Here is a 26,391-nt window from a genome sequence, read left to right on the forward strand (position 1 = left end):
CCCGTCATTTTTAGGAAGCACAAAAAGGTTTGAATATAATCCTCTGAACCTTTCGCGATGAGGGACTAGAATGATGACTCCGACCCTTAGCAGAGCCTGAAGAGCCCCAAGGAAGGCTCTTGTCTTTTTCTTTGGGGGGAGAGGAAAGGAAAAAACAGAGTTGGGAGGGGGAGAAGAAAATTCTCTCACGTATGCGGAGGACACCAGCTCCCTGACCCACTTGTTGTCATTGGGTAGATCTATGAGATTTGGCTCCCCTAGATCCAGAAGCCCTAGGCCTGGGTTTCCAAGAGCGGTTAGGTCTGTATGAGACCTGGGAGCCTCTGTCTCCATGCGAGAACGGACCTGATCCGGAAGAAAAGGTAGAGGAGGACAAACCGGAATTGTTGCGAGAAGATCGAAAACTCGTCAGCTGTTGGTTGCGAAACGGCCGTACAGCCCGTATTGTTGAGGAAGGAATTTACTTTTTCCCCCGGTAGTATAGGAAATGAGTTGGCCCAGTTTCTCTCCAAAACAACGACCTGTTTGAAAGGGGAGAGAAGACAACGATCTTTTAGGTGTGGCATCCGCGGAGCCATAGGGCTCTTCTAATGGAGATCACATTAGCGGCAGTTTGAGCCGCGCAATTGGCGGCATCAAAAGAAGCGTCTACTACAAAGTTAGCTGTGTGAATTATCTGCCTGGCGACAGTGGTTGCCTCCGGAGGAAGATTGGTGCCTTGGAAGGAAGTAATCAAGACTTCTACTCAAGCGGCCATTGCCTTAGTGACCCAAATTGCCGCGAGAAATGGAAAAAACGCTGTTCTTGAAGCTTCAAAAAAACTGAATGGGGAATGTAGTCAATTTGACAATCGGAGGGGTTTCTGACTAAGGAACCCTCAGAAGCAGATAGAGTTTTAGAAGCAAGACGCGATACAGGAGGGTCCACCAGAGGGGACTGTAACCAATCCTGAGTAGACTTTTGCCCTGTGAACCGCTCATGTGGCCGATCCCTATGTTACTGGACGGCTGGTAAATAACGTGCGCACACGCTAGGTTCCCTTAAATGAGCTAGGGTGTGCTGGAGCGGGAATATTTTCTTCACCCAACCTCAGAATCCTGTTGATTGATTCTATAAGAGAATCAAGCGACTCTTGATCAGTTGGGGGATTCTGAGGGGCTGTCAGATTCGAATTCTGAGCCGTGCTCGCTGTGAACCTCAGGAGAGGGCGAGCGAGAGACAGGAGTCTCCGATGCTGAGGCGCTGACCGTCCCTAGGACGAGTATGGTCCCTGCTGGGGGACTGTTCCTGGCCGACGCCAGAGCCCTCCGCGGGAGGTAAGGACGCTTTCTGCCTGGGTCAGAGACTCCATCGACCGTGACAGGGACGCAGCCCAGTCAGGGTTACTAAACGCAGGAGGCCCGTCAGCAGCAGCGGCAAGGGACATTGGAGCGCAGGTCAGGGCGCAGTCCGGGTCGCAGTCCGTGTATAACGGATTAGTCTGTGCACTGGGTAAGGCAGACTTGCAAGTGGTACACACAGTAAAAAACTCAGTGTGCTTTTTTAACAGCCCGTTTAGCCTCCTTAGATTGAGGCATAGCGCTCCTGAAATAATTAATGGCAGAGTCTGTCTGCAGCTGCAGGGAATGTGCCGTGAAGGGGTTAAGCTTTAATCTGAGGGAAGATGCAGCTTACCCAGTCTTGTGCTGGGTCCCCCGGGAGGAAACAACGGTGGCCTTGTGGTGTCACCCGGTATCCGGCTGTCCAGAGCAGGCATAGCGCTCAAGAAAGGGTTAACGGCAGCTGAAGACATGGCCCCCCCGAGAATAAAATTGCGCGTATCGTAAGTAATGAGAGGAGCCAAGAGGAGGGAGCAGCGACGTTAGCGCGGGCGGCTCTAATCAAATTCCGGCCTAGTGGGCCGGAAAAGCCGGGGACTAAATTTTTGGCCTACCCGAGCACCGAGAGCGGGGGGGAGGGGGGACCGCGATGGAACGCCGGTGCACCACCGCTGACGTTAAGTCAGCGCTTCTCCCAGGGGGCAGGACACGAACCCATACCTCCACTCCTGTGCTCAGGCAGGTCATCGCTGTACGGGGTCTTCTTGTCTCATCCTCCGGGTGATATAAAAGGAGAGATACAGGGCGCATCCACTGTGTGAAATCCGTATAAAACAATTAAAATTGTGGAACAGTAAGGAAGGTGCTCACCTATTGGGGTTGTGAGGAAGTCACAACACCCATGAACGCTTAAGAAGCAGCAGCAAGTCTGCACAGGGTCCTAGGACAGAATTGCAGAAATGACGTGGAAGTGCAATAAGGACTGCGCTTGCTTCTGGTAGAGTAAAGGGTTCTTTATTCAGCCAACGCGTTTCCTGAGCCTGCTGGCTCACTTCATCAGGGCAGATTACATTGGAAGACAGTGAAACATACTTATAGACAAAAAAGGCGCCAATACAGGGTCAAACAGAATCAGCAAAGGTAAAAAAAAAATCAAAAAAAAAACAATGAAACTTTATTACAAGCATAAAAAACACAACAATAAGAGTATATATAGAAAAGAAAGAATAAAAATATGTAAAAGTACAAAAAATTAAAATATAAAACAGAGTGCTATGGATCACGGGGTTAAAACATGGCTATAGTTAAAAAAGGTGAGTCCTCAAGGGGTATTAGAACCTGGCTCATAAAATGCAAATGGAAGGTATTAGTCCACTAGACCATAAAGCTTGACTGTGGTGATGTGAAGAATAAATTGAGGGGTTGTTTGTCACTTTATTTAGAGAAAAAAAGAAAAAAAAAACACAATATAAGCAAAGGTCAAAAATGGTAAAGAATAAAAACAATGAAATTACAAACATAGAAAACACAACAATAAGAGTCTATATAGAAAAGAAAAAATAAAATTATGTAAAAGTACAAAAAATATGAAACAGAGTGCTAAGGATCACGAGGTTGAAACATGGCTATAGTTAAAAAAGGTGAGTCCTCAAGGGGTATTAGAACCTGGCTCATGAAGTGCAAGTACAGACTATAAAGTGCAGATGTAAGGTATTAGTCCACTAGACCATTAAGCTTGACTGTAGTGCTGTGAAGAATAAATCTTTTCCCCCTCTTCTATCAAATAAAAGCATCATTGATAATATTGAGGCCATAGGGACCAATTGTCTTTAATTTATAAATCCAATAGACCTCTTTTCTATTCAGTGCTTGGGTTCTATTGGAAACGTGTTCAGGGATGTGTTCTATAGGAAAAATGATAGCTTTAGAAAAATCTCTTTGGTGAAATAAATCAAAGTGACGTGACAAACCGTGTTTTTGATACCCAGTTTTAGTGTTGTGTCTATGAGAATTCATTCTACAGTGAAGGGGTTGTGTTTTTCTGCCAACATACAATTTAGGACAAGGACAAAGGATGACATAGATGACAAAGGAAGACACACAGGACAGGTGGTTAGTGATGGTGAATTTTTCTGAGGTGAATGGATGTGAAAAGATGAATGTATTATGAGCAATATTACTGCATAGGCTGCACCTGGGTTTCAGGCATCTGAAAATGCCTGGTGTCAAGCCAGTGCAGTTATCAGGAGTACACTGGGTCAATCTGCTAGGGGCCAGATGGTTTTTTAGTGATCTGGCCTTCCTAAAAGTGACAGTAGGTCTATCAGGCAGAACTTTATTGATTATTGGATCTTTTTTGATAATATACCAGAGGTCACCTAACATATTTTTTATCTCTTTATGTTGGGAGTTATAAGTAGTGATGAAGTTGACCTGATAGTTATCATGTGCATCCTTTTCTTTAGATCTCTCACTTAAAAGAGTTTGCTGATTAAAATTTTTAAAAACATTATTAAAAGTAGAATGAACCAATTGGGAGGGGTATTTTTGAGCAAGGAATCTTCCCTTGAGGACCTCAGCTTGATTATTAAAATCCTCGTCCTCTGTGTAATTCTTTCGGATTCTCTGAAATTGATTATGAGGGATGTTAAAAAGCCATTTGGAATAGTGGCTACTCTTAAAATGGACATAACTATTGGAGTCAACTTTCTTAAAAAAGGTTTTGGTATGAATTTTGGAATTTTTTATAAAAAAAAGTGATATCAAGAAAGTCCATCTGGGTATTACTAATGTGGGGGGTAAATTCCAAACCCCATGTGTTATTTTGTATAGAAGAAATAAAAGCATCAACTGAAACGTGACTGGTGTCCAGGATTAAGAATAAATCATCAATGTATCTACTATATAAAACAATACCCTCTAAAAATGAATCAATAGTAATAAAAGCATTCTCAAAGACCCCCATAAAAAGATTAGCATAAGTTGGCGCGACCCGTGATCCCATAGCGGTGCCTCTGATCTGATGATAAAAATCCCCCAAGAAAGTAAAAAAATTATTATGTAAAATAAAATCCATCCCATTAAAAATAAATTCCTTTTGAGGGTCAGACAGTCGACTGTCAGTTAAAAGAAATTTTTTAAAACAGCTCAAACCCAGTTGGTGATCAATGTTGGAATACAAAGCAGATACGTCAAAAGAAATAAAAACATAAGAATCTTTCCAAGGTGTGTTATTAGTTAAATTGATCAGTTGTGTAGAATCCTTTAAAAAACTAGGGAGCTGTGAGACATGAGGCTGCATGATTCTATCTATGTAAAATGATAGATTACTGGTGAGGGAGTCAATACCCGAAATAATTGGTCTTCCTGGTGGATTAATAGTATTCTTGTGTATTTTGGGTAAATGGTACAGGAAGGGAGTGGAGGGGTTCTTGACTGTTAAAAACCTTTTTTCATGGTCATTAAGAACCCCAGAATCATGCGCCTTTTTAATAAAATCATTGTAAAAAACAGTGGCTTGGGGGATGGGGTCCTGGGGGATGGGTGAATAAAATTTTTTGTCAGATAAAATTCTAAAAGCCTCGTTCACATAGTCAGTTTTATCTTGAATCACTATCCCTCCACCTTTGTCTGCAGATTTGATCACGATATTAGTGTTTTTCTCTAATTTTTCCTTCCATTTGCATTTTATGAGCCAGGTTCTAATACCCCTTGAGGACTGACCTTTTTTAACTATAGCCATGTTTTAACCCCGTGATACATAGCACTCTGTTTTATATTTTAATTTTTTGTACTTTTACATATTTTTATTCTTTCTTTTCTATATATACTCTTATTGTTGTGTTTTTTATGCTTGTAATAAAGTTTCATTGTTTGTTTTTTTTTTGTTTTTTTTTGACCTTTGCTGATTCTGTTTGACCCTGTATTGGCGCCTTTTTTGTCTATAAGTATGTTTCACTGTCTTCCAATGTAATCTGCCCTGATGAAGTGAGCCAGCAGGCTCAGGAAACGCGTTGGCTGAATAAAGAACCCTTTACTCTACCAGAAGCAAGCGCAGTCCTTATTGCACTTCCACGTCATTTCCGGGTGATATAGCAGAGATGGAGGAGGTCTTAAAGGGGTATGCTCAATCGATCCACCCTGTGGTAGGGGGATGGAGAGCTCTGGGGCTGATTCAGGGCATCCGAAAAAGCGCTGCTCAAGTCCTTCTCCATGCACTCCTGTGCTACGTCCTGTTGTGCTTGCCCTCATATCCGTGCAGTACCAACCGTAAGGGAACCATCGTCAGAGGAATCAGCCCCATTCGTTGCAGGAAAGTGTACGGGGAGGTATACTCCACCTGCTTGCCTGTTGGTTCGGGGGAGAGCGGGCCGTAGAAAGGAAAAGGCGCCCCCTTCACTCTGTTAATTAAAAAAATAGAAATTTACAGAAAATTCAAAAATAAAATAAAAACCGGTGGGGTCTGAAACTAGACCCAAGTGCCTCCTACAGACACTAAGCAAAGAACTGGAGAAATCTCAGCCAGCGAGAGGGTGTATACTACAGGGGAGGAGCTAACTTTTTTTCTGGTTTACTTAGTGTCCTCCTAGTGGCCAGCAGCATAACACCCACTGTCTCTGTGTCCCCCAATGAGGCGTAGGAGAAAAGACATTTACAACACTTCCACCCAGAAGTTTTCAAAGCTGTGACTGAGAAAGATAACAGCAGCACCAAGAAACCCGCGCCCAGCACTTTTTGCCAGGCAAAGGAGGAGGAAAGAGCATCTCAAACTTCATTAACAAGATATTTTGTAAGTGAGAAAGTTACTGTAACAATGACAGCAGATATGTTTAAAAGACAGCTCATACAGCTTGTTATGAAGGACGGTCTACCATTATTATTACTTGAATGACCAGCTTTTACAGCTCTTAATGGAGAAATGGCCCCCAAACTTGGTGTTTCTCTGGAAAGAGAAAGTATTAGGAAATTAGTGATTGAAGAAGCCCTTAAACAAAAGGAAGATCTTAAGAAGACTCTCAAAAGACGCTTCATGTTTCTTAAAATGGATGCCTGCACACGTCACAGAGTGAACTATTTTGCCATCAATGTTCGATATGTTTGACAACAAAGAAATTGTTACCAACACGCTGGCAGTAAAAGATACTAAAGCTCATCACAGCAGCCAGTATCTCCAGGCCTTAGTGGAAAAAGTTCTGCAAGATTACGAACTCAAAAAAAGAACAGGTTCTTGCTATTGTAACGGACAATGCTTCAAACATGATAAATCCAATTACACTGATGAATGAGAGTAATGACCAACAGCTAGAAGAAAATTTAGGATTCAGCATGTTTGAGATGGAAGGCCACAGTGCTGTTCATGTAACTGAGGAACAAACAGATATTACAACAGAAGAACAGCAAAATTATACTTTAGAAATAGATGATCTTGTTGAAGCTGCTTCAAAACACTTTCCTATTCATCACATGCGCTGTGTTGTGCACACGCAGCTGGCAATAAGAGATAGTCTGCAAGAGGGACATGCTGGACATCTGATTGGAAAAGTGAGGAAATAGGCTATTGCCGCCAGAACCCCTAAAATTGATTCCATCTTGAAGAGACGTGCTGGAAAAGGGGCAATTGTCCATCAAGCCACTAGGTGGGGCAGCACTTATTTAATGATTGAGCGCTTGCTTGAACTAAAACCATTTCTTAAAGATATGGCAAACCCTCAGGTAACCCTAAATGAAGGTCAATGGACACAGGTGGCTGAATTGAAGGAATTGCTTAACCACCCATTTACCATGACTAAAAAATTACAAGCTGAGGATTTAACTCCAGGCATTTTCATAAGGGAGTGGAAGAACTTAGAGAGACACAGCTATTGGAAAATAAAATTCTTTCGGCAGCTGTTTATGTGGACCCAAGTCATCGTATACTGCTTGATGATCAACAGTTTACTAAAGGAAAAGAAGCTCTGACTGAGGTAGCAGTTAGGATGAGTGGCCTACAAGAGGACTGCCAGGTGCAAGAGGACTTGGGTCCTGACAGTGCTACTGCTGCCATATCTTCATCCTCATCAGATGAGGAGTTTGACTTTGACAAGTATTTGGATGACATGGAGCAGGCAAAGCGTTGCCACAAGAAAAAAGATTTCACTCCCGTCTCCTATAGCAAGCAGATTGACCATATTTCAGCAAAATGTTTCACTTGCTCTCAAAGAAATAGAAAAATTCAACCGTTCATCAAAACTGACTGTGCATGAGGCAATTCCTTTATACCCGGAAATTGTTAGAGATGTTACCCATGTGGTTACGGCTTTGCCTTCAACCCAATTTAGTGTAGAGAGGTTGTTCTCTGGCCTTAAAATTATTAGGTCAGATTTGAGGTTATCTATGATGGAGGATCTGATGGAGGCAATTCTATTTCTTAGAACAAATTCATAGACTGTACAAATGTTATTTAGTATGTTTTTGTTGAAAACTGTTTTTTGCCACTTACATAGGTTATTACATAGTGATTACATATATTATTATTATTATTATTATTATTATTATTATTTATTGTTATAGCGCCATTTATTCCATGGCGCTTTACATGTGAGGGGGGTATACATAAAAACAAGTACAATAATCTTAAACAATACAAGTCATAACTGGTACAGGAGGAGAGAGGACCCTGCCCGCGAGGGCTCACAATCTTCAAGGGATGGGTGATAATACAGTAGGCGAGGGTAGAGCTGGTCGTGCAGCGGTGCAGCGGTAATATATATATATATATATTAGTAAGGTAGCGCTTGTTATTCAGGTAGGGGACACTCGCTAGGCAGCCAAATAACCAGGTCCGGCACGGGTTTCTCATATAACTCCAAAAGTCCATGCGGTTTGTTAGGCATCATAAACCATGAAAAGCAACAGAAAGTTCATATACAACAGCATAGCGTCCATGACAGAGCTTCACTCTGTTTATCCTGAGGTCACACAGGTTGTGCAATGTCCAGCACACAGGCTCTCTAGCCTCACAGTTATATTCCCTGTCAGGGTTACCTCATGGCTGCTTCTCCGTGCAGACGTTCATTCCCTCTCCCTGGGAACTCTCAGGCATATGCAGCCATTATACACAGCCTCTCCACGTGCTGTCAGGAAGGCAGCCACGTCAGCCCAGACGAGACCTTCCATACGGACCAACCGGGTCCAAGCATTCACTCATGTGACCTACCCTGGCCACCTTATATGGTCCGTAGCCACGCCCACCGGATCACATGGCTATGACCTCATCACAGGTCCTTCAAGCATTCATACACATATACTTTACTATGGCGTTCTAGACACCCGCCCCTAGGTGGGTTTGTAGGTGATTGGTGAGACGGGTGGGATCAATCACCTGAAGGCTTCTCCCTAATACAATGGCACAAAAGATCAGCTCTGCTGATCAGCACATAATCAAGCCTTCATCCCAAGGCCACCCACCTTGGGATACATAACGATCCTTTAGCACCCTGGTCCGGTTACCACTCTGGACATGGCTATCCGTCCGTCCTGGGACACCCACACAGCGCCCCCTAGCGGACACAGTGGTCACTACACCACTAAAATATATATATATATATATATATATAAATAAATAAATAAATCGATATTACATAGTGTATTACATATTTAGAATTTATTACAGTTTTTTGTGTTCTAAAGTTGTATTCCAATAAATATATGTTTTATCTAAATATATTGATTATTGTATCATAAAAATGATTAAGTGTCTGATGTTCACATTGTACTAGAATAAATTTTTCACTTAAATATAAGCAATAAGCATGTTGGAGTCGGAGTCCTGGAGTCGGAGTCGGTGTAAGGGAAATTGAAGAGTCGGAGTCGCAGGTTTGGCTTACCGACTCCACAGCCCTGCTTCTATAGTCCCTGTGTGGAGAGCAGCGTGTATTTCAGCAGCTGTCCTTGGCTTGTAATCATGATGTCACTGCCATGCGCTGCTTGCAAATCAGCTGCTGGCATCGGAAAAGGACGCTGCGATGGAGCGCTGGAAGTTAAGTAAAACGGTATGAGGGGACCATTCATACCAGGATAGTGATGAGAAGGCCATGCATATTAGGATGAGGATGAGGAGGCCATGCACACCAGGATAGGGATGAGGGGGCCCATGCACACCAGTATAGGGATGAGGGGGCCCATGCACACCAGTATAGGGATGAGGGGGCCAATGCACACCAGGATAGGGATGAGGGGGCCCATGCACACCAGGATAGGGATGATGAGGCCATGCACACCAGGATAAGGATGAGAAGCCATGCATACCAGGCTTATACTCAAATCAATAAGTTTTCCCAGTTTTTTGTGGTGAAATTAGGTGCCTGGGCTTATATTCGGGTCGGCTTATACTCAAGTATATACAATAATCTGTCCCCCTACAAAAAGTAGAATCTAGAATGAAAACATTTATTAAACTTAAAAAAAATTCCAACATTTCAATTGATCAATGACAAAATTATTCATATCAGAACACTATATAAATATGCTTACCCACATTCACATACCGTATATTCTAAGTTGCCATGACATGGCATTCATTCAAGTATTTGCATTTTATTTGCTGCTCACTGTGATGCCCCTAACATTCTTTTGTTCCTGCTTGTGTAATATTTATTATTAAAGCACCATTGATGCAAATCATGAAAAAGGGTTACATACATAATACATATAAAAATTACATTGAACAAACTAACCGTGACAGACTGGGACAGAGGGGAGAGGGACCTGCCAATAGGTTGGGGTGTTGCAGCAGCTCCAGTGGTGGTGAGATTACAGCAGGGTCATTGCAGGCTGTAGGCCTTCTTGAAGAGATGGGTTTTCAAGTTCTGTCTGAAGGTTTTGAATGTTGTAGATAACCGGATGTGTTGGGACACAGAATTCCAGAGGATGCGGGAAGCTCGAGAGAAGTCTTAAAGGCAACTGGAGCCCTTTTTTACCTCCCCCATTACATTTTGTTTTAACTAACCAAACTCCTGTACAAAGACCCTCTATCAGCTTGACTTCAGCCTGTTTTGCCTTTATAATGTATAAAGTTATCCTCTCTTGTCATTGTATTTTCTGTTCCTACTGTTGCTCAAGTTACATCAGATAATCTCTAAAGGCTGTTTTGTTTTTTGCCCATCAGCGATGTTATACTACTGTTTACATATACCATTTATAAAATTAATAAAGTTTCTAATAAGAAGTGTAGATGTGCGTGTTATCCAGCGTGACATAAGTGATTTTACAGTCTTCCAGTAGTTTAAAGACTTTAGCAAGCCTGTATATCTCCTTATCCTTAATAAAACACCTGCAATGTTTTATTTTTTGCTTTAATTATTGTATTGTTAACGTTGTTACTTATGACTTGTGTTTTGAAACTGTTAAACTGTAAAGCGCTGCGGAATATGTTGGCGCTATATAAATAAAGATTATTATTATTGCTTTCCAAGTTTCAATAACAATTACTAGACATCTTACCGTTCGCTTCCTGGAGTTGTAATTCTGTAAAACCGATGCCTTAAGTGATGCTTGTCACCATGATAACAAACCGTGCACAGGTCGTAGTTTGTGCACTCGGCACACTTCCACCGGATTCCAATAATAGGCTGTTGTCGGCAGGTATCACACATCGTCCCATCATGTTTGACACCTTAAAAAGAAAAAAGGCTCCTGTCAATGGGAATAATCAATGGTAGCATCTGTCAAGACTAGAGATGGGCGAACACGAACAGTAAAGTTCAGTGTCCATACCGAACACTTACTGTTAGGGCACGCACACCGAACACGGACTTCACCTGGAAGTCAGTGTTAGGCCTCTTTCACACATCAGGTTTTCGCCGTCAGGCGCGATCCGGCGCTTTTGACAGAAACCGGATCCGGCGAAATGCAATGCCGGATCCGGTTTCCCCCCCATTGACTTGCATTTGCGCCAGATCGCGCCGGATGGCCATGCGTTCCATCCGGTTTTCGCCGGATCCGGCAATGTGTCGCGATCCGGCGTCTGGAAAAAACGGCTACTGTAACGTTTTTTGTCTCCGGCGAAAAAGCCGGACACGCCGGATCCGGCGCGTCCGGCTTTTTCACACAATGAAAGCCTATGAGCGCCGCAATGCGCCTGATCCGGCGAAAGCCGGATTCGGTGGCCGGATCCGGTTTTTTGGTCTGAGCATGCTCAGTAGCTCTGCCCACAAGACATATATAAAAGCAAGACAGTGGGACTCACAGCCACACCCAACATGCCACCCAAGAAAGCAACCAAGCGCAGCAGGACAAGGCAGGAGACCACTGCAGCACCATCAGCACCACCACCACCCCAAATGGAGCAGCAAATGGAACATGCTGAGGAGGGGAGGCCAGCAGCAGATGAGAGACGGTAATTATCAAATCCCCCATTCCTCCAAACTAGGGCTATTGAATATCAAGATATTCATTGGCCCTTTGTTTCTCTTTATTCAACAGCCGCCCAATAGATGCAGCAGCAATGGCAGCAGCTGGAACACCACCCACAGGCATGGAGTGTGGCCACCAGGAAGACAGCACATCATCTTCTGGGAGCCCTCCCTCGCATCGTCAGCGTTTGACGGTAAGTTTTTATTTCCAAAATCCATCATCTCTGTAATATATGTCTATTCATTGCCTTTTATTTCAAAACAGGATTCACAAGATGAAGAGGAGCTCCCAGAAGAAGAAGGAAGGGGTGGACAGACACTTGGAGTGGGCTCACAATTGGTAAGTTTTTTGCATCAAACGCAGAAACACAACATCACACTACACACAACACATAGAAAACAATGTTCTGCAGACCACACACAGCAAACAAATGCCTACATCCTCTAGTCTTCCCAATCTGGTGCTCGGCCAAGAGGTCCTCGCAGTGCCTCCCAGGGTCGTCGGCGACAGCAACGCGGCGGTCACCAGCGTGTAAGTATAAATATTTTTGCTTTGTTTTTTTGCACTTTTTATTTCATTTCTTTTGTGGAGGCTAATTATGTTATTTTTGTCTTTTTCTTTAACAGCCTTCACAGCGTGCTCCCGACTCTGACGGTGAGGATGGAGGACTCGATGTGGACCACCTCATCGATCTCGTCAGAGAAAGGGAGCCGCTCTGGAATATGGCTGACCGCCGCCACGCTGACCTTATCGTTACCCGACGACTCTGGGAGGCAATCTGTTCGCTCCTTGTGGGCCGCTGGGAGGACCTCGATGTTCAGGCCCAGATTAAAGAGCGTAAGTATATACAGTACCGGTTGCTTGATGTAAACCAGTGTTTCCCGAACTCCAGTCCTCGTGGTCCCCACGGATCATGTGTTCAGGATTTCTATTTACTATGGAAATCCTGAAAACATGACCCCTGGGGACCATGAGGACTGGAGTTTGTGAAACACTGATGTTGTATACTAACCACTCCTTTCTCGTTTCAGGGAACAGAATTGTGAATCGGTGGCGGTCTGTGAGGGATCGTTTCAAGAAGGAGTTCAATAAAGAGATGCGGGCCCCGAGTGGATCTGGAGGACGCAGGAGCAAGTACAAGTACGCACAAGCCCTGTCGTTCCTCCGGGAAACAATGGTCACTAGAAGGTAAATATTACACACCACATGTGAAAAAAAATGTTAGATGTAACTTTTTTTTTCAGCCAGGGCCATACCATGTCAGTATTTTAATTGTTTTTTTTTCTCTTTATTCCACAGCACGGTGAGCAGCACTCGGGAGCCTGCACGATTGGACCCTTCTGAGGCGATCCCTGAGGAGACCGGCACCGAGGGACACTTCGACCGCCCCGGTACATCTGCACCTTCCCAGCCTTCCCACACATTCGACCCATCTGTCCCATCCACCAGCACAGGAGCATCGTGGCCGCCTACATTACATGAAGCTGCTGGTGAGGAGATCGCTTTCCCTTTACCCCACCCTTCTGCCCCTGCCACCTCTAGTACACCTGCGGGTACTGGGCGGCAGCGGCAGAGGGGTCAGGAAAAGAGTTATGCGCCAGAGTTCTTGCATCTGAATGCATCTTTCCAGAACTGTCTAAAAGTCTTGTCAGAGCAAATCTCCGCAGGCTTTCAGCAGATCAACTCCAGCATTCTGGAGGTGAAGACACTTCTGCAAACCATGCATTCAGAAGCAAGATCTTCGCCAAACCACACCTTTTTCAGGTCTGTTGTGGAGCGCATGGCAACACTATCTCCTACCCAGCAGATGCATGTAATGCATTCGTGCCACGGTGCTCTACAGCAGGTTACCTCCCAACCTCCACCTCCCACCACTGTAGTTCCTCCACCTGCACCCCCTCCAGCCACTTTCCATCCTCCCCCTCCTATTACATCTGCACCCCCTCCAGCCACTTTCCATCCTCCCCCTCCTATTACATTCTGCACCCCCTCCAGCCACTTTCCATCCTCCCCCTCCTATTACATACCAGCAACCTCACCAGTACCAGCAACCTTCCCAGTACCAGCAACCTCCCCAGTACCAGACATCTCCCCACTTCCAGCAACCTGCCCCGTACCAAACTCCTTCCCCGTACCAAACTCCTTCCCCATACAACTTTCCATCAACATCATCTGCTCCTACAGTCCCTGCCCAACCCTCCACTCCACCGCCCACCACCTCTTCTGCCTCCCACATGTCCACCCATTCTGTAGCTTTTTCCACACCATCACCTCTAACTGTTCCTTCCCCACCACGATCCCAGTCCTCTCTCCACACTCCCATTGTCGAAGTGTCCCGCAGCCCCTCCAGCAGTATTTCCACCCCACACTACACCGAGTTATAATGTTTTTTTTGTAATAAAAATGCCCATTTGGTTGGTTTCAAACCTTTATTAAAAAAGTTTAACTTTAAAAACAGTTTACACAAAAAAAATATTTTAAATAAAAGTTAAATTATTGTTTACACTGGTTGTCTGTCATTTCTTTCTGCGGCGAAATATGTTTAAAAAAAAGGTTAAATACAGGGTATTTAAAAGGTAAAAAGGTATTCAAAACCAGGTATATAACTGTGGGTAAATTTTAGCTTTTTGCCACAATTGTGTTCCTGGTTGTGTTTGAAGCAAAGTATTTCACCTGAAAAGTTGTGTTTATTGTTGGTGATTTCCTAACAATGTACACAACTTTTGTTAAAAGGTGAAATACTTTGCATAAAACACAACCAGGTACACACCTGTGGCCTAAAGCTAAAAATAGTAAGACCATGACAAGATAGCCAACTTTGGTTGGCAAAGGTATATACTGTTGGTCCAGAAGGTACACAAGTTTGGTTAGGGCACAAATCTTTCACACTCTGTCATCCTGCCAGTGTACTCTGCCTTGAGGTGACATAAAGTATAGTGCAAAATTGTCCCTCATTACTGAAACCGTCACAGAACTTCTAGTGGTAATATTTCCAATGACAACATCCATCTTCGCCAGTAACTTGCTCTTCTCTCCAACCTGCACTTTCTCCTCTACAACCTGTCAAAGAAGGGCTGTAGGAACATGCTATATATAGTTTTCCAGTAGCCAATCCCGTTCGGAAGGCCACAAGGGTCAATTTTAAAAACCGGATCCGGCGTAATCCGTCGAAAAACGGATAGAAAAACGGATGAACCGGATGAGACGGATCCGGTTTTGTCTGTCAAGAACAAGACGGATCCGGCAGAAAACCGGATCCGGCACATCAGGTTTTACAAAACATTTGCCGGATCCGGCATTCCAGCACGACGCCGGATCGCGCCTGACGCCGAAAACCTGATGTGTGAAAGTAGCCTTACTGTTCGGGTTCAGCCACCCAAAACACTGGGTGTTCGTCACGCTGTCATATGCATGACATAGCAGGAAACACCGCTTCAGATTGGTGGTAAAATCATCACATGCCTCACACTGATATCATCCCGTTTCATTTACTACAGCTCTGGCAAAAATTAAGAGACCACTGCTGCAAAATTTTCAGTTTGTCTGATTTTTCTCTTTATAGGTATATTTGAGTAAAATGTAAATTGCTCTTTTATTCTATAAACTACTGATAACATGTTTTCGAATTTCCAAGCACTAAATATTGTATTTATTTTCAGAAAATTAGAAATGGTCAAAAGAACAAAAATATGCAGTGCTTGCAGACCTCAAATAATGCAAAGAAAACAAGTTCATAATCATTTAGAAACAACAATACTAATGTTTCAACTCAGGAAGAGTTCAGAAATCAATATTTTGTGGAATATCCATGATTTTTAATCACAGCTTTCATGCGTCTTGGCATGCTTTCCACCAGTCTTTCACACGGCTTTTGAATGACCTTATGCCACTCCTGGTACAAAAATGTAAGCAATTCTTCTTTGTTTGATGGCTTGTGACCTGGGGTTCAGGTCTGGAGATTGGGCTGGCCATGACAGGGATTTGATGTGTGGATGAAGGACCACCACATTGATTGACCTAGCTGTGTGGCATGGCGCATTGTCCTGCTAGAAAAAACAGTCCTCAGAGTTGGGGGAACATTGCCTGAGCAGAAGGAAGCAACTGTTTTTTCAGGATAACCTTGTATGAATCAAGCCGCATACATCCTTCACAAAGATTAACCTGTCCAATTCCAGCCTTGCTGAAGCATCAGCAGATCATCACCAATCCTCCACCAATTTTCACAGTGGGTGCAAGACACTGTGGCTTGTACGCCTCTCCAGGTCTCCGTCTAACCATTAGACGAGCAAGTGTTGGGCAAAGCTGAAAATTAGACTCATCAGAGAAGATTACTTTACTCCAGTCCTCTATGGTCCAATCCTTATGGTGTTTGGCTAACTGCAGCCTGGCTCTCCTTTCCTTCTCACTGATGAAAGGCTTTTTTCTAGCTTTACATGACTTGAGCCCTGCCTCTAGGAGCCTGTTATGAACTGTTCTTGCCGTGCACTTCACCCCAGCTGCGATTCGCCATTCCTTCAGTAGGTCACTTGGTGTCATCCTGCGGTTGCTGAGAGACATTTGAATAAGATGAGGGTCATCCCAGTCAGTGGAGAGTCGTTTTCGCCCTCTACCGGTCTATAGCTTTTTGTCCCCAATGACTGCTGCTTGACCTTGTTGTAATGGACTGCCTTCTTAGAAATTTTAAGGATTGAGGCAACTTGAAGCTTACTAGTAAAGTCAGAATTGAGCCCTTCTTTTCCTCAGTCAAGACTTTTCTTTTCAACTCCTTTGGCATGGTTAAAAGTTATTATTTCATTCCTATTACTTTTGGGATATTACTAGCACTTGTTTTGCCATCCAGCTTGTCCTATTGCAAGAGGATTGTGAACACCACAGCAGGTTTTTTTTATACTTTCCTTCGTTAAATAAGATTTGGTTCAGGTGATCACCTAATCAGAAGCACATTAAGTAGAATGAGGTGTATTCTGGTTGGAATTCAACTGATGCTGGAATGGAATGGCTGTCAGACATGTAGAGGAGCTGATTTTTGTAAAACTGTGCAGCGGTCTCTTAATTTTTTGCCAGAGCTGTTTAATCTCTTTAGGCAGATTCTCATGCAAATTTGTTTCCGGCCCGTAGATCTGAACAGGTCATACACATAAGAAAAACGTGGATTTCTCTGGAATAAGACATCGGATTAGCAGATAAAGTTATTTAAGCCTGGTTTCACATTAGCGTTTGTGTGAACACAGTTTGATCCGCACACATCCGCATGCGTACATATATTTAACATGGTGTACGCAGGGACATGCATTAGCATGCTTTTGCGTACGCATGTGTTGTTCGCGGTGTGCAGAGGTGTTCGGCAAACACAACATGTTGCATTTTTTTGTGCGTCAAAAATCCGTCAAATATACGCAGACATGCGCATGAGTGCGTTCAAAAAACGCATTACTGTCTATGGGAATGCATTGGTACACAAGTACATGCGTATGTATTAACCCCTTCCTGACATCCGACGTCCTATCCCGTCCATGGGACCCGGGCCCCTATGCCCATGGACGGGATAGTACGTCTACCGCGATCAGCGGCGCACACGTGGTGAGCGCCACTGATCGCGGCCGGGTGTCAGCTGATTATCACAGCTGACACCCGGCACAATGTGTCAGGGGCGGTCACGGACCGCCCCCCGACACGTTAACCCCTTGCACACCGCGATCAAACATGATCGCGGTGTACCGGGGGTTAAAGGGAAGCATCGGCAGGGAGGGGGCTCCCTCCGTGCTTCCCTGAGCCCCCCCACGGCAGCGCAATGTGCAGCGCTGCTGCGGGGGGCTCCTTTCCTGCAGGCCCCCGAATCCAAGATGGCGACGGGGGACTTCGGGGGCATGAGGAAGTCTGTGTAGTGCCTATCAATTTTATCAGTTATCAATTTTACCGTACGCTGAACGGTGTAAACGCACCCCCCCAAAAGAAATTCATGAAACGCTGGTTTTTGTTCATTCTGCGTCCCAAAAATCGGAATAAAAAGCGATCAAAAAATGTCATGTGCCCGAAAATGGTACCAATAAAAACGTCAACTCGTCCCGCAAAAAATAAGACCTCACAGGACTCGGTGGGTCAAAATACGGAAAAATTATAGCTCTCAATATGTGGTGATGCAAAAACTATTTTTAGGCTGAGTTCACACGTGGCGTTTTTTTTCGCGTTTCCGCGGCAGTTTTAACCGCGCGATTTTGCCGCGAAAAATAGAAAAATAAGCATCCCATGCATTCCTATGGGATTCCGCAATGCTGTGCTAATGCTGCGGTTTTTACCGCGGCGGTATCGCTTTGCGGTAAAAACCGCAGCATGCTCATTAATTTGCGGAATCGCGGCGATCCCGCACCCATAGGAATGCATTGTTCCGCTTACTTCCCGCATGTGGTTGTGTCCACCATGCGGAAAGTAAGCAGAACAATTGAGGATGGTACCCACGGTCCGGAGGAGAGGAGACTGTCCTCCAGGCTTTGGGTACCATATCCCTGTAAAAAATAGAATTTAAAATAAAAAATATTGTTATTCTTATCTTCCGGCGTCCCGCGCAGCATTCCCGCCTCTCTCCTCACTCCCGGTCCCAGTAAGCCTTTGCGAAAATGCCCGCGATGGCGTCCGTTCTCGCGGGATCGTGAAGTCTCGCGGTAATTCGCGTGACGTCATCGCGAATTACCGCGAGACGTCGCAATCCCGCGAGAACGGACGTCATCGCGGGCATTTTCGCAAAGGATTACTGGGAACGGCTGTGCGGGACGCCGGAAGGTAAGAATAACACCATTTTTTATTTTTTTTTTACATTCTATCTTTTACTACTGAAGCCGCATAGGCGGCCTCAATAGTAAAAACTTGGTCACACTCGTCAAACACTATGTTTGACGCATGTGACCAACCTGTCAATCAGTTCTCCAAGCGATGCTACAGATCGCTTGGAAAACGCTAGCATTTTGCAAGGTAAATACGCTTGCAAAATGCTAGTTTTTCCGCGGGAAAATCGCGGGAATTTAAAATGCGATTTTCCCGCAGAATGGAATTCCGGAATTCTCGCGGTAATTTCCGCGATAGTTCCAATACGTGTGCACTTAGCCTTACAAATTACAATAAAAAGCGTCTTTTAGCGTGCGACAGCTGCCAAACATAAAAACCGCCATAAATAGTAAATCAAACCCCCCGTTATCACCCCCTTAGTTAGGGAAAAATAATAAAACAAAAAAAATGTATTTATTTCCATTTTCCCATTAGGGTTAGGGCTAGGGTTAGGGCTAGGGCTAGGGTTAGGGCTAGGGTTAGGGTTAGGGCTAGGGTTAGGGCTAGGGCTAGGGCTAGGGCTAGGGCTAGGGTTAGGGCTAGGGCTAGAGTTAGAATTGGGGGTTTCCACTGTTTGGGCACATCAGGGGCTCTCCAAATGCAACATGGCGTCTAATCTCAATTCCAGGCAATTCTGAGTTGAAAAAGTCAAATGGTGCTCCTTCCCTTCCAAGCTCTGCCATGCGCCCAAACAGTGTTTTACCCCCACATGTAGGGTATCAGCCTACTCAGGACAAATTGCAAAACAATTTTTGGGGTCCAATTTCTCCTGCTACCCTTAGGAAAATAAAAAATTGAGGGCAAAAATATCATTTTGTTTTCACGTCCGAGCGTTATAAACTTCTGTGAAGCACTTGGGGGTTCAAAGTGCTCACCACACATCTAGATAAGTTCCGTGGGGGGTCTAGTGTCCAAAATGGGGTCACTTGTGGGGAGTTTCAATAGTTTAGGTACATCAGGGGCTCTCCAAACGCACATGACACCCGCAGACCATTCCATCAAAGTCTGCATTCCAAAACGTCACTACTTCCCTTCCGAGCCCCGACGTGTATCCATACAGTAGTTTTCTCCCACATATGGGGTGTCAGCGTACTCATGACAAATTGGACTACAACTTTTGGGGTCCAATTTCTCCTGTTACCCTTGGGAAAATGAAAAAATTGGGGACTAATTGATCATGTTTGTGGAAAAAATAAGATTTTTTTATTTTCATGCCCGGGCATTATAAACTTCTGTGAAGCCCTTGGAGTTCCTTAGGGGGTCTAGTTTCCAAAATGGGGTCATTTGTGGGGGTTTCCACTGTTTAGGTACATTAGGGGCTCTCCAAAGGCAACATGACAACCGCAGACCATTCCATCAAAGTCTGCATTCCAAAACGTCACTACTTCCCTTCCGAACCCTGACGTGTGTCCATACAGTAGTTTTCTCCCACATATGGGGTGTCAGAGTACTCAGGACAAATTGCACAATAACTATTAGGGTCCTGTTACCCTTGGGAAAACAAAAATTGGGGTGAAAAGATCATTTTTGTGGAAAAAATATGATTTTTTAATTGTACGTTATAAACTTCTGTAAAGTCCTTGTGGGTTCAAAGTTCTCACCACATATCTAGATAAGTTCCTTGGGGGGTCGAGTTTCCAAAATGGGGTCACTTGTAGGGGGTTTCCACTGTTTAGGTACATCAAGGACTCTCCAAACGTCAAACGGCGCTCCTTCCATTCTGAGCTCTGCCATGCGCTGAAACAGTCGTTCCCCCCTACATATCAGGTATCAGCGTACCCAGGACAAATTGCACAATAACCCTTGGTAAAATAAAAAAAATTGAACCTGAAGTATTTTTTTTGTGAAAAAAAAAAGTTAGATGTTCATTTTTTTTTTTAAATATTCAAAAAAATTCCTGTGACGCACCTAAAGGGTTAATAAACTTCTTGAATGTGGTTTTGAGCAGCTTAAGGGGTGCAGTTTTTAGAATGGTGTCACTTTTGGGTATTTTCTATCATATAGACCAGGGGTCCCCATCCGCCGGTCCGCGGCCCAGCACCGGGCCACTGCAGTGCCCTTGCCGGTCCGCGGACACAAGGGGAGCCAGGGGCGGTCAGTGGCGTAGCGGGGGCTGGGGCAGCGCGCAGCAATTCTTAAACTGCCCTCATGTGTAGCGGCGGCCAGGGAGCGATCCAAGCAGCTCCGCTGCCTGCAAGAGGGAATAGCAGGAGCGGAGCTGCAAGGACCCGTCCAGCTTCCTGCCCGCCGCCCGCGCTTCCTGTCTCTGACTAACACAGAGAGGAGCGCGCCGCTGCTGTGTCAGAGCGAGGAAGCGCGGGCGATGCTGCGACAGGTGAGAGGAGAGAGGTGGTGTGTGTATGTATGTCTGTGTGTGAACATGTATGTCTGTGTGTGTGTGTGTTTGTCTGTGTTTGTGTAGGTGGAGCCTGGCCCTGGAGGAGATGGGGACATGAGGAGAAGACCATGATGGGGAGAGAAGGCCATGATGCCTGGGGTGATGGGAGAAGGCCATGAGGGGGTAATGGGAGAAGGCCATGATGGGGGTGATGGAGAGAAGGCATTGATGGGAGTGATGGAGAGACGTCAGTGATGGGGTGAAGGCAATGATGGGGAGAAGGGAGTGATGGGGTGAAGGCAATGATGGAGAGACGGCAGTGATGGGGTGAAGGCAATGATGGAGAGATGGCAGTGATGAGGAGAAGGGAGTGATGGGGTGATGGAGCAGGCAAGAATGGGGTGATGGAGCAGGCAAGGATGGGGGTGATGGAGCACTCATTCAAAACCTATGGTGAGTTGAGTCACATTATAAATGTTATTTAATTATAAGTATGCACTGCTACACTATAACCGCGTCCATAGCCCCGCCCCCTTATGACCAAAGCCCCGCCCCTGCCACACCTCCATCCCCACCCTGCCGGGCCATGGAAGAATGGTCTTGCTTGAAACAGGTCCCTGGTGCAAAAAAGGTTGGGGACCACTGATATAGACCCCTCAAAGTGGCTTCAAATGTGATGTGGTCCGTAAAAATAAAATGGTGTTGTAAAAATGAGAAATCGCTGGTCAACTTTTAACCCTTATAACTTCCTAACAAAAAAAAATTTTGGTTCCAAAATTGTGCTGATGTAAAGTAAACATGTGGGAAATCTTAGTTATCAAGTTTTTTGTATGCCGTATCTCTGTGATTTAAGGGCATAAAAATTCAAAGTTGGAAAATTGCGAAATTTTCAAAATTTTCGCCAAATTTCCGTTTTTCTCACAAATAAACGCAAGTTATTTGAATGAAATTTTACCACTATCATGAAGTACAATATGTCAGAATCACCGGGATCCATGGAAGCGTTCCAGAGTTATGACATCATAAAGGTACAGTGGTCAGAATTTAAAAATTGGCCCGGTCATGAACGTGCAAGCCACCCTTGGGGGTGAAGGGGTTAATTCTTCAAAATGTAAATAGAAAATGCCATAAGACACGCCCATTTCTGTCTGGTGTCATAGCTAACGCATGCGCATAAACAATGAAAATGCATGCAAAAACGCATACAAACACAAGCACGTACGCAGCTTTTTTTCCGTCATACGTAAGATGACGCGCATAAAAACCGCTGCGTAAACGTGTTTTGCATGCATTTGTGCATGCGGATGATACGCTGCAAACTCAAATGCTAATGTGAACCTAGCCTTATTCAACTTTCTATGAACTGCGTGCCCATATAGACGGCTTAGGTGGGATGATCCTACTGACAGATACCCTTTAAATTGGAGTGACACATGCAGTTTTTGTGACAGCTCTTTGAGAAATAAACATTCCAGTAGATACAAAATAGAAGTACCCATGTCTCCCACTTCTTTCTTTGGCTCCTAAAGCGGTCACAAAAATTACATCAATGAAATCTGACATTTCCTACCCTGCAAAAACCCATCTGCAGAAGAATGGACCTGCAAATAACAAGCCACATCTGTAAATGGACTGCCTGGAGAGCCATACATAGATGCTAACAAGGGCTGCAACAGGCTTTTATATAGAACTGAGGGTTTTCATATCAGAGCTAATATGTCAATGAGTGCTTTTTTTTTACTGATATGTACCTTTTTCCTCTCCATAAAAAAGAATGGGTTTCACTTACTTTACATTCATTTTTTAATTATTTTTCTATATTGTAAATTCGCACCCATTTCCCTCACTTTAGGAGCCACCTTTCCCAAATCGTGCCATAAGCAGGACAATAGCCGACATGTTTGCTGGCGTCTCTGGCTGCTCACAGATGATTGGTCATTACAATTCAAATTACAGCCATTGTTCGCTATAAAGCAGAGGACAGCTGCTAATATCCACAGCACGGGGAGGGAGGTGGAGAGGATAAAGCCAGCAGACTGCAACCCTAAGCAGAGCACATCCATCCCACCAACCTATACCACATGTGACCGCTGTATATAATACACACACCTATATATACACCACAGGGGACCGCTGTATATAGCACACACACCTATATATACACCACAGGGGACCGCTGTATATAACACACACCTATATATACCACAGGGGACCGCTGTATATAGCACACACACCTATATATACCACAGGGGACCGCTGTATATAACACACACACCTATATATACCACAGGGGACCGCTGTATATAACACACACACACCTATATATACCACAGGGGACCGCTGTATATAGCACACACACCTATATATACCACAGGGGACCGCTGTATATAACACACACCTATATATACCACAGGGGACCGCTGTATATAACACACACACCTATATATACCACAGGGGACCGCTGTATATAACACACACACCTATATATACCACAGGGGACCGCTGTATATAACACACACACCTATATATACCACAGGGGACCGCTGTATATAACACACACACCTATATATACACACCACAGGGGACCGCTGTATATAACACACACCTATATATACACCACAGGGGACCGCTGTATATAACACACACACCTATATATACACACACCACAGGGGACCGCTGTATATAACACACACACCTATATATACACACCACAGGGGACCGCTGTATATAACACACACCTATATATACATCACAGGGGACCGCTGTATATAACACACACCTATATATACCACAGGGGACCGCTGAATATAACACACACACACACCTATATATACCACAGGGGACCGCTGTATATAACACACACACCTATATATACCACAGGGGACCGCTGAATATAACACACACCGATATATACCACACCACAGGGGACCGCTGTATATAACACACACACCTATATATACCACAGGGGACCGCTGAATATAACACACACACCTATATATACCACAGGGGACCGCTGAATATAACACACACACCTATATATACCACAGGGGACCGCTGTATATAACACACACACCTATATATACACCACAGGGGACCGCTGTATATAACACACACACCTATATATACCACAGGGGACCGCTGTATATAACACACACACCTATATATACCACAGGGGACCGCTGTATATAACACACACACCTATATATACACCACAGGGGACCGCTGTATATAACACACACCTATATATACACCACAGGGGACCGCTGTATATAACACACACACCTATATATACACACACCACAGGGGACCGCTGTATATAACACACACCTATATATACATCACAGGGGACCGCTGTATATAACACACACACCTATATATACACCACAGGGGACCGCTGTATATAACACACACCTATATATACATCACAGGGGACCGCTGTATATAACACACACCTATATATACCACAGGGGACCGCTGAATATAACACACACACCTATATATACCACAGGGGACCGCTGAATATAACACACACACCTATATACACCACAGGGGACCGCTGTATATAACACACACACCTATATATACCACAGGGGACCGCTGTATATAACACACACACCTATATATACCACAGGGGACCGCTGTATATAACACACACACCTATATATACACCACAGGGGACCGCTGTATATAACACACACCCCTATATATACCACAGGGGACCGCTGTATATAACACACACACCTATATATACCACAGGGGACCGCTGAATATAACACACACCGATATATACCACACCACAGGGGACCGCTGTATATAACACACACACCTATATATACCACAGGGGACCGCTGAATATAACACACACACCTATATATACCACAGGGGACCGCTGTATATAACACACACACCTATATATACACCACAGGGGACCGCTGAATATAACACACACACCTATATATACCACAGGGGACCGCTGTATATAACACACACACCTATATATACACCACAGGGGACCGCTGTATATAACACACACCTATATATACCACACCACAGGGGACCGCTGTATATAACACACACACCTATATATACACCACAGGGGACCGCTGAATATAACACACACACCTATATATACACCACAGGGGACCGCTGAATATAACACACACACCTATATATACCACAGGGGACCGCTGTATATAACACACACCTATATATACCACATGTGACCGCTGTATATAATACACACCTATATATACCACAGGGGACCGCTGTATATAACACACACACCTATATATACACACCACAGGGGACCGCTGTATATAACACACACACCACAGGGGACCACTGTATATAACACACACACATATATATACCACAGGGGACCGCAGCATATAACACACACACCTATATATACACCACAGGGGACCGCTGAATATAACACACACACCTATATATACCACAGGGGACCGCTGTATATAACACACACCTATATATACCACATGTGACCGCTGTATATAATACACACCTATATATACCACAGGGGACCGCTGTATATAACACACACACCTATATATACACACCACAGGGGACCGCTGTATATAACACACACACCACAGGGGACCACTGTATATAACACACACACCTATATATACCACAGGGGACCGCTGCATATAACACACACACCTATATATACACCACAGGGGACCGCTGAATATAACACACACACCTATATATACCACAGGGGACCGCTGTATATAACACACACCTATATATACCACATGTGACCGCTGTATATAATACACACCTATATATACCACAGGGGACCTCTGTATATAACACACACACCTATATATACACCACAGGGGACCGCTGTATATAATACACACCTATAAATACCATATGTGACCACTGTTTAGAATACACACCTATATATACACACCACAGGGGACCGCTGTACATAACACACACACCTACATATACACACCACAGGGGACCGCTGTATATAGCACACACACCTATATACACACACACCACAGGGGACCGCTGTATATAACACACACACCTATATATACACACCACACACACCTATATGTACACCACAGGGGACCGCTGTATAAAACACACCTATATATACACACCACAGGGGACCGCTGAATATAACACACACCTATATATACACACCACAGGGGACCGCTGTATATAATACACACCTATAAATACCATATGTGACCACTGTTTAGAATACACACCTATATATACACACCACAGGGGACCGCTGTATATAACACACACACCTACATATACACACCACAGGGGACCGCTGTATATAACACACACACCTATATATACACCACAGGGGACCGCTGTATATAACACACACACCTATATATACACACCACACACACCTATATGTACACCACAGGGGACCGCTGTATAAAACACACACACCTATATATACACACCACAGGGGACCGCTGAATATAACACACACCTATATGTACACACCACAGGGGACCGCTGAATATA

At 44.4% G+C, this 26,391-nt stretch overlaps 1 protein-coding gene across 2 annotated transcripts in view; it reads right to left on the bottom strand.

Moving 5' to 3' along the window:
- MIB1 (MIB E3 ubiquitin protein ligase 1) overlaps window positions 1-26,391 on the bottom strand; it is a 211,074-nt gene that overhangs the window by 179,960 nt on the left and 4,723 nt on the right. For both annotated transcript variants that reach the window (XM_073550850.1, XM_073550851.1), the window contains exon 2: window positions 10,800-10,971. In XM_073550850.1, coding sequence (XP_073406951.1) covers window positions 10,800-10,971 — 172 coding nt within the window. The remainder of the gene's footprint in view (window positions 1-10,799; window positions 10,972-26,391) is intronic.

This window comes from Dendrobates tinctorius, unplaced genomic scaffold (genome assembly GCF_039654945.1).
Source record: "Dendrobates tinctorius isolate UK_male_01 unplaced genomic scaffold, ASM3965494v1 ptg000171l, whole genome shotgun sequence".
In the NCBI taxonomy this organism is placed as follows: domain Eukaryota; kingdom Metazoa; phylum Chordata; class Amphibia; order Anura; family Dendrobatidae; genus Dendrobates; species Dendrobates tinctorius.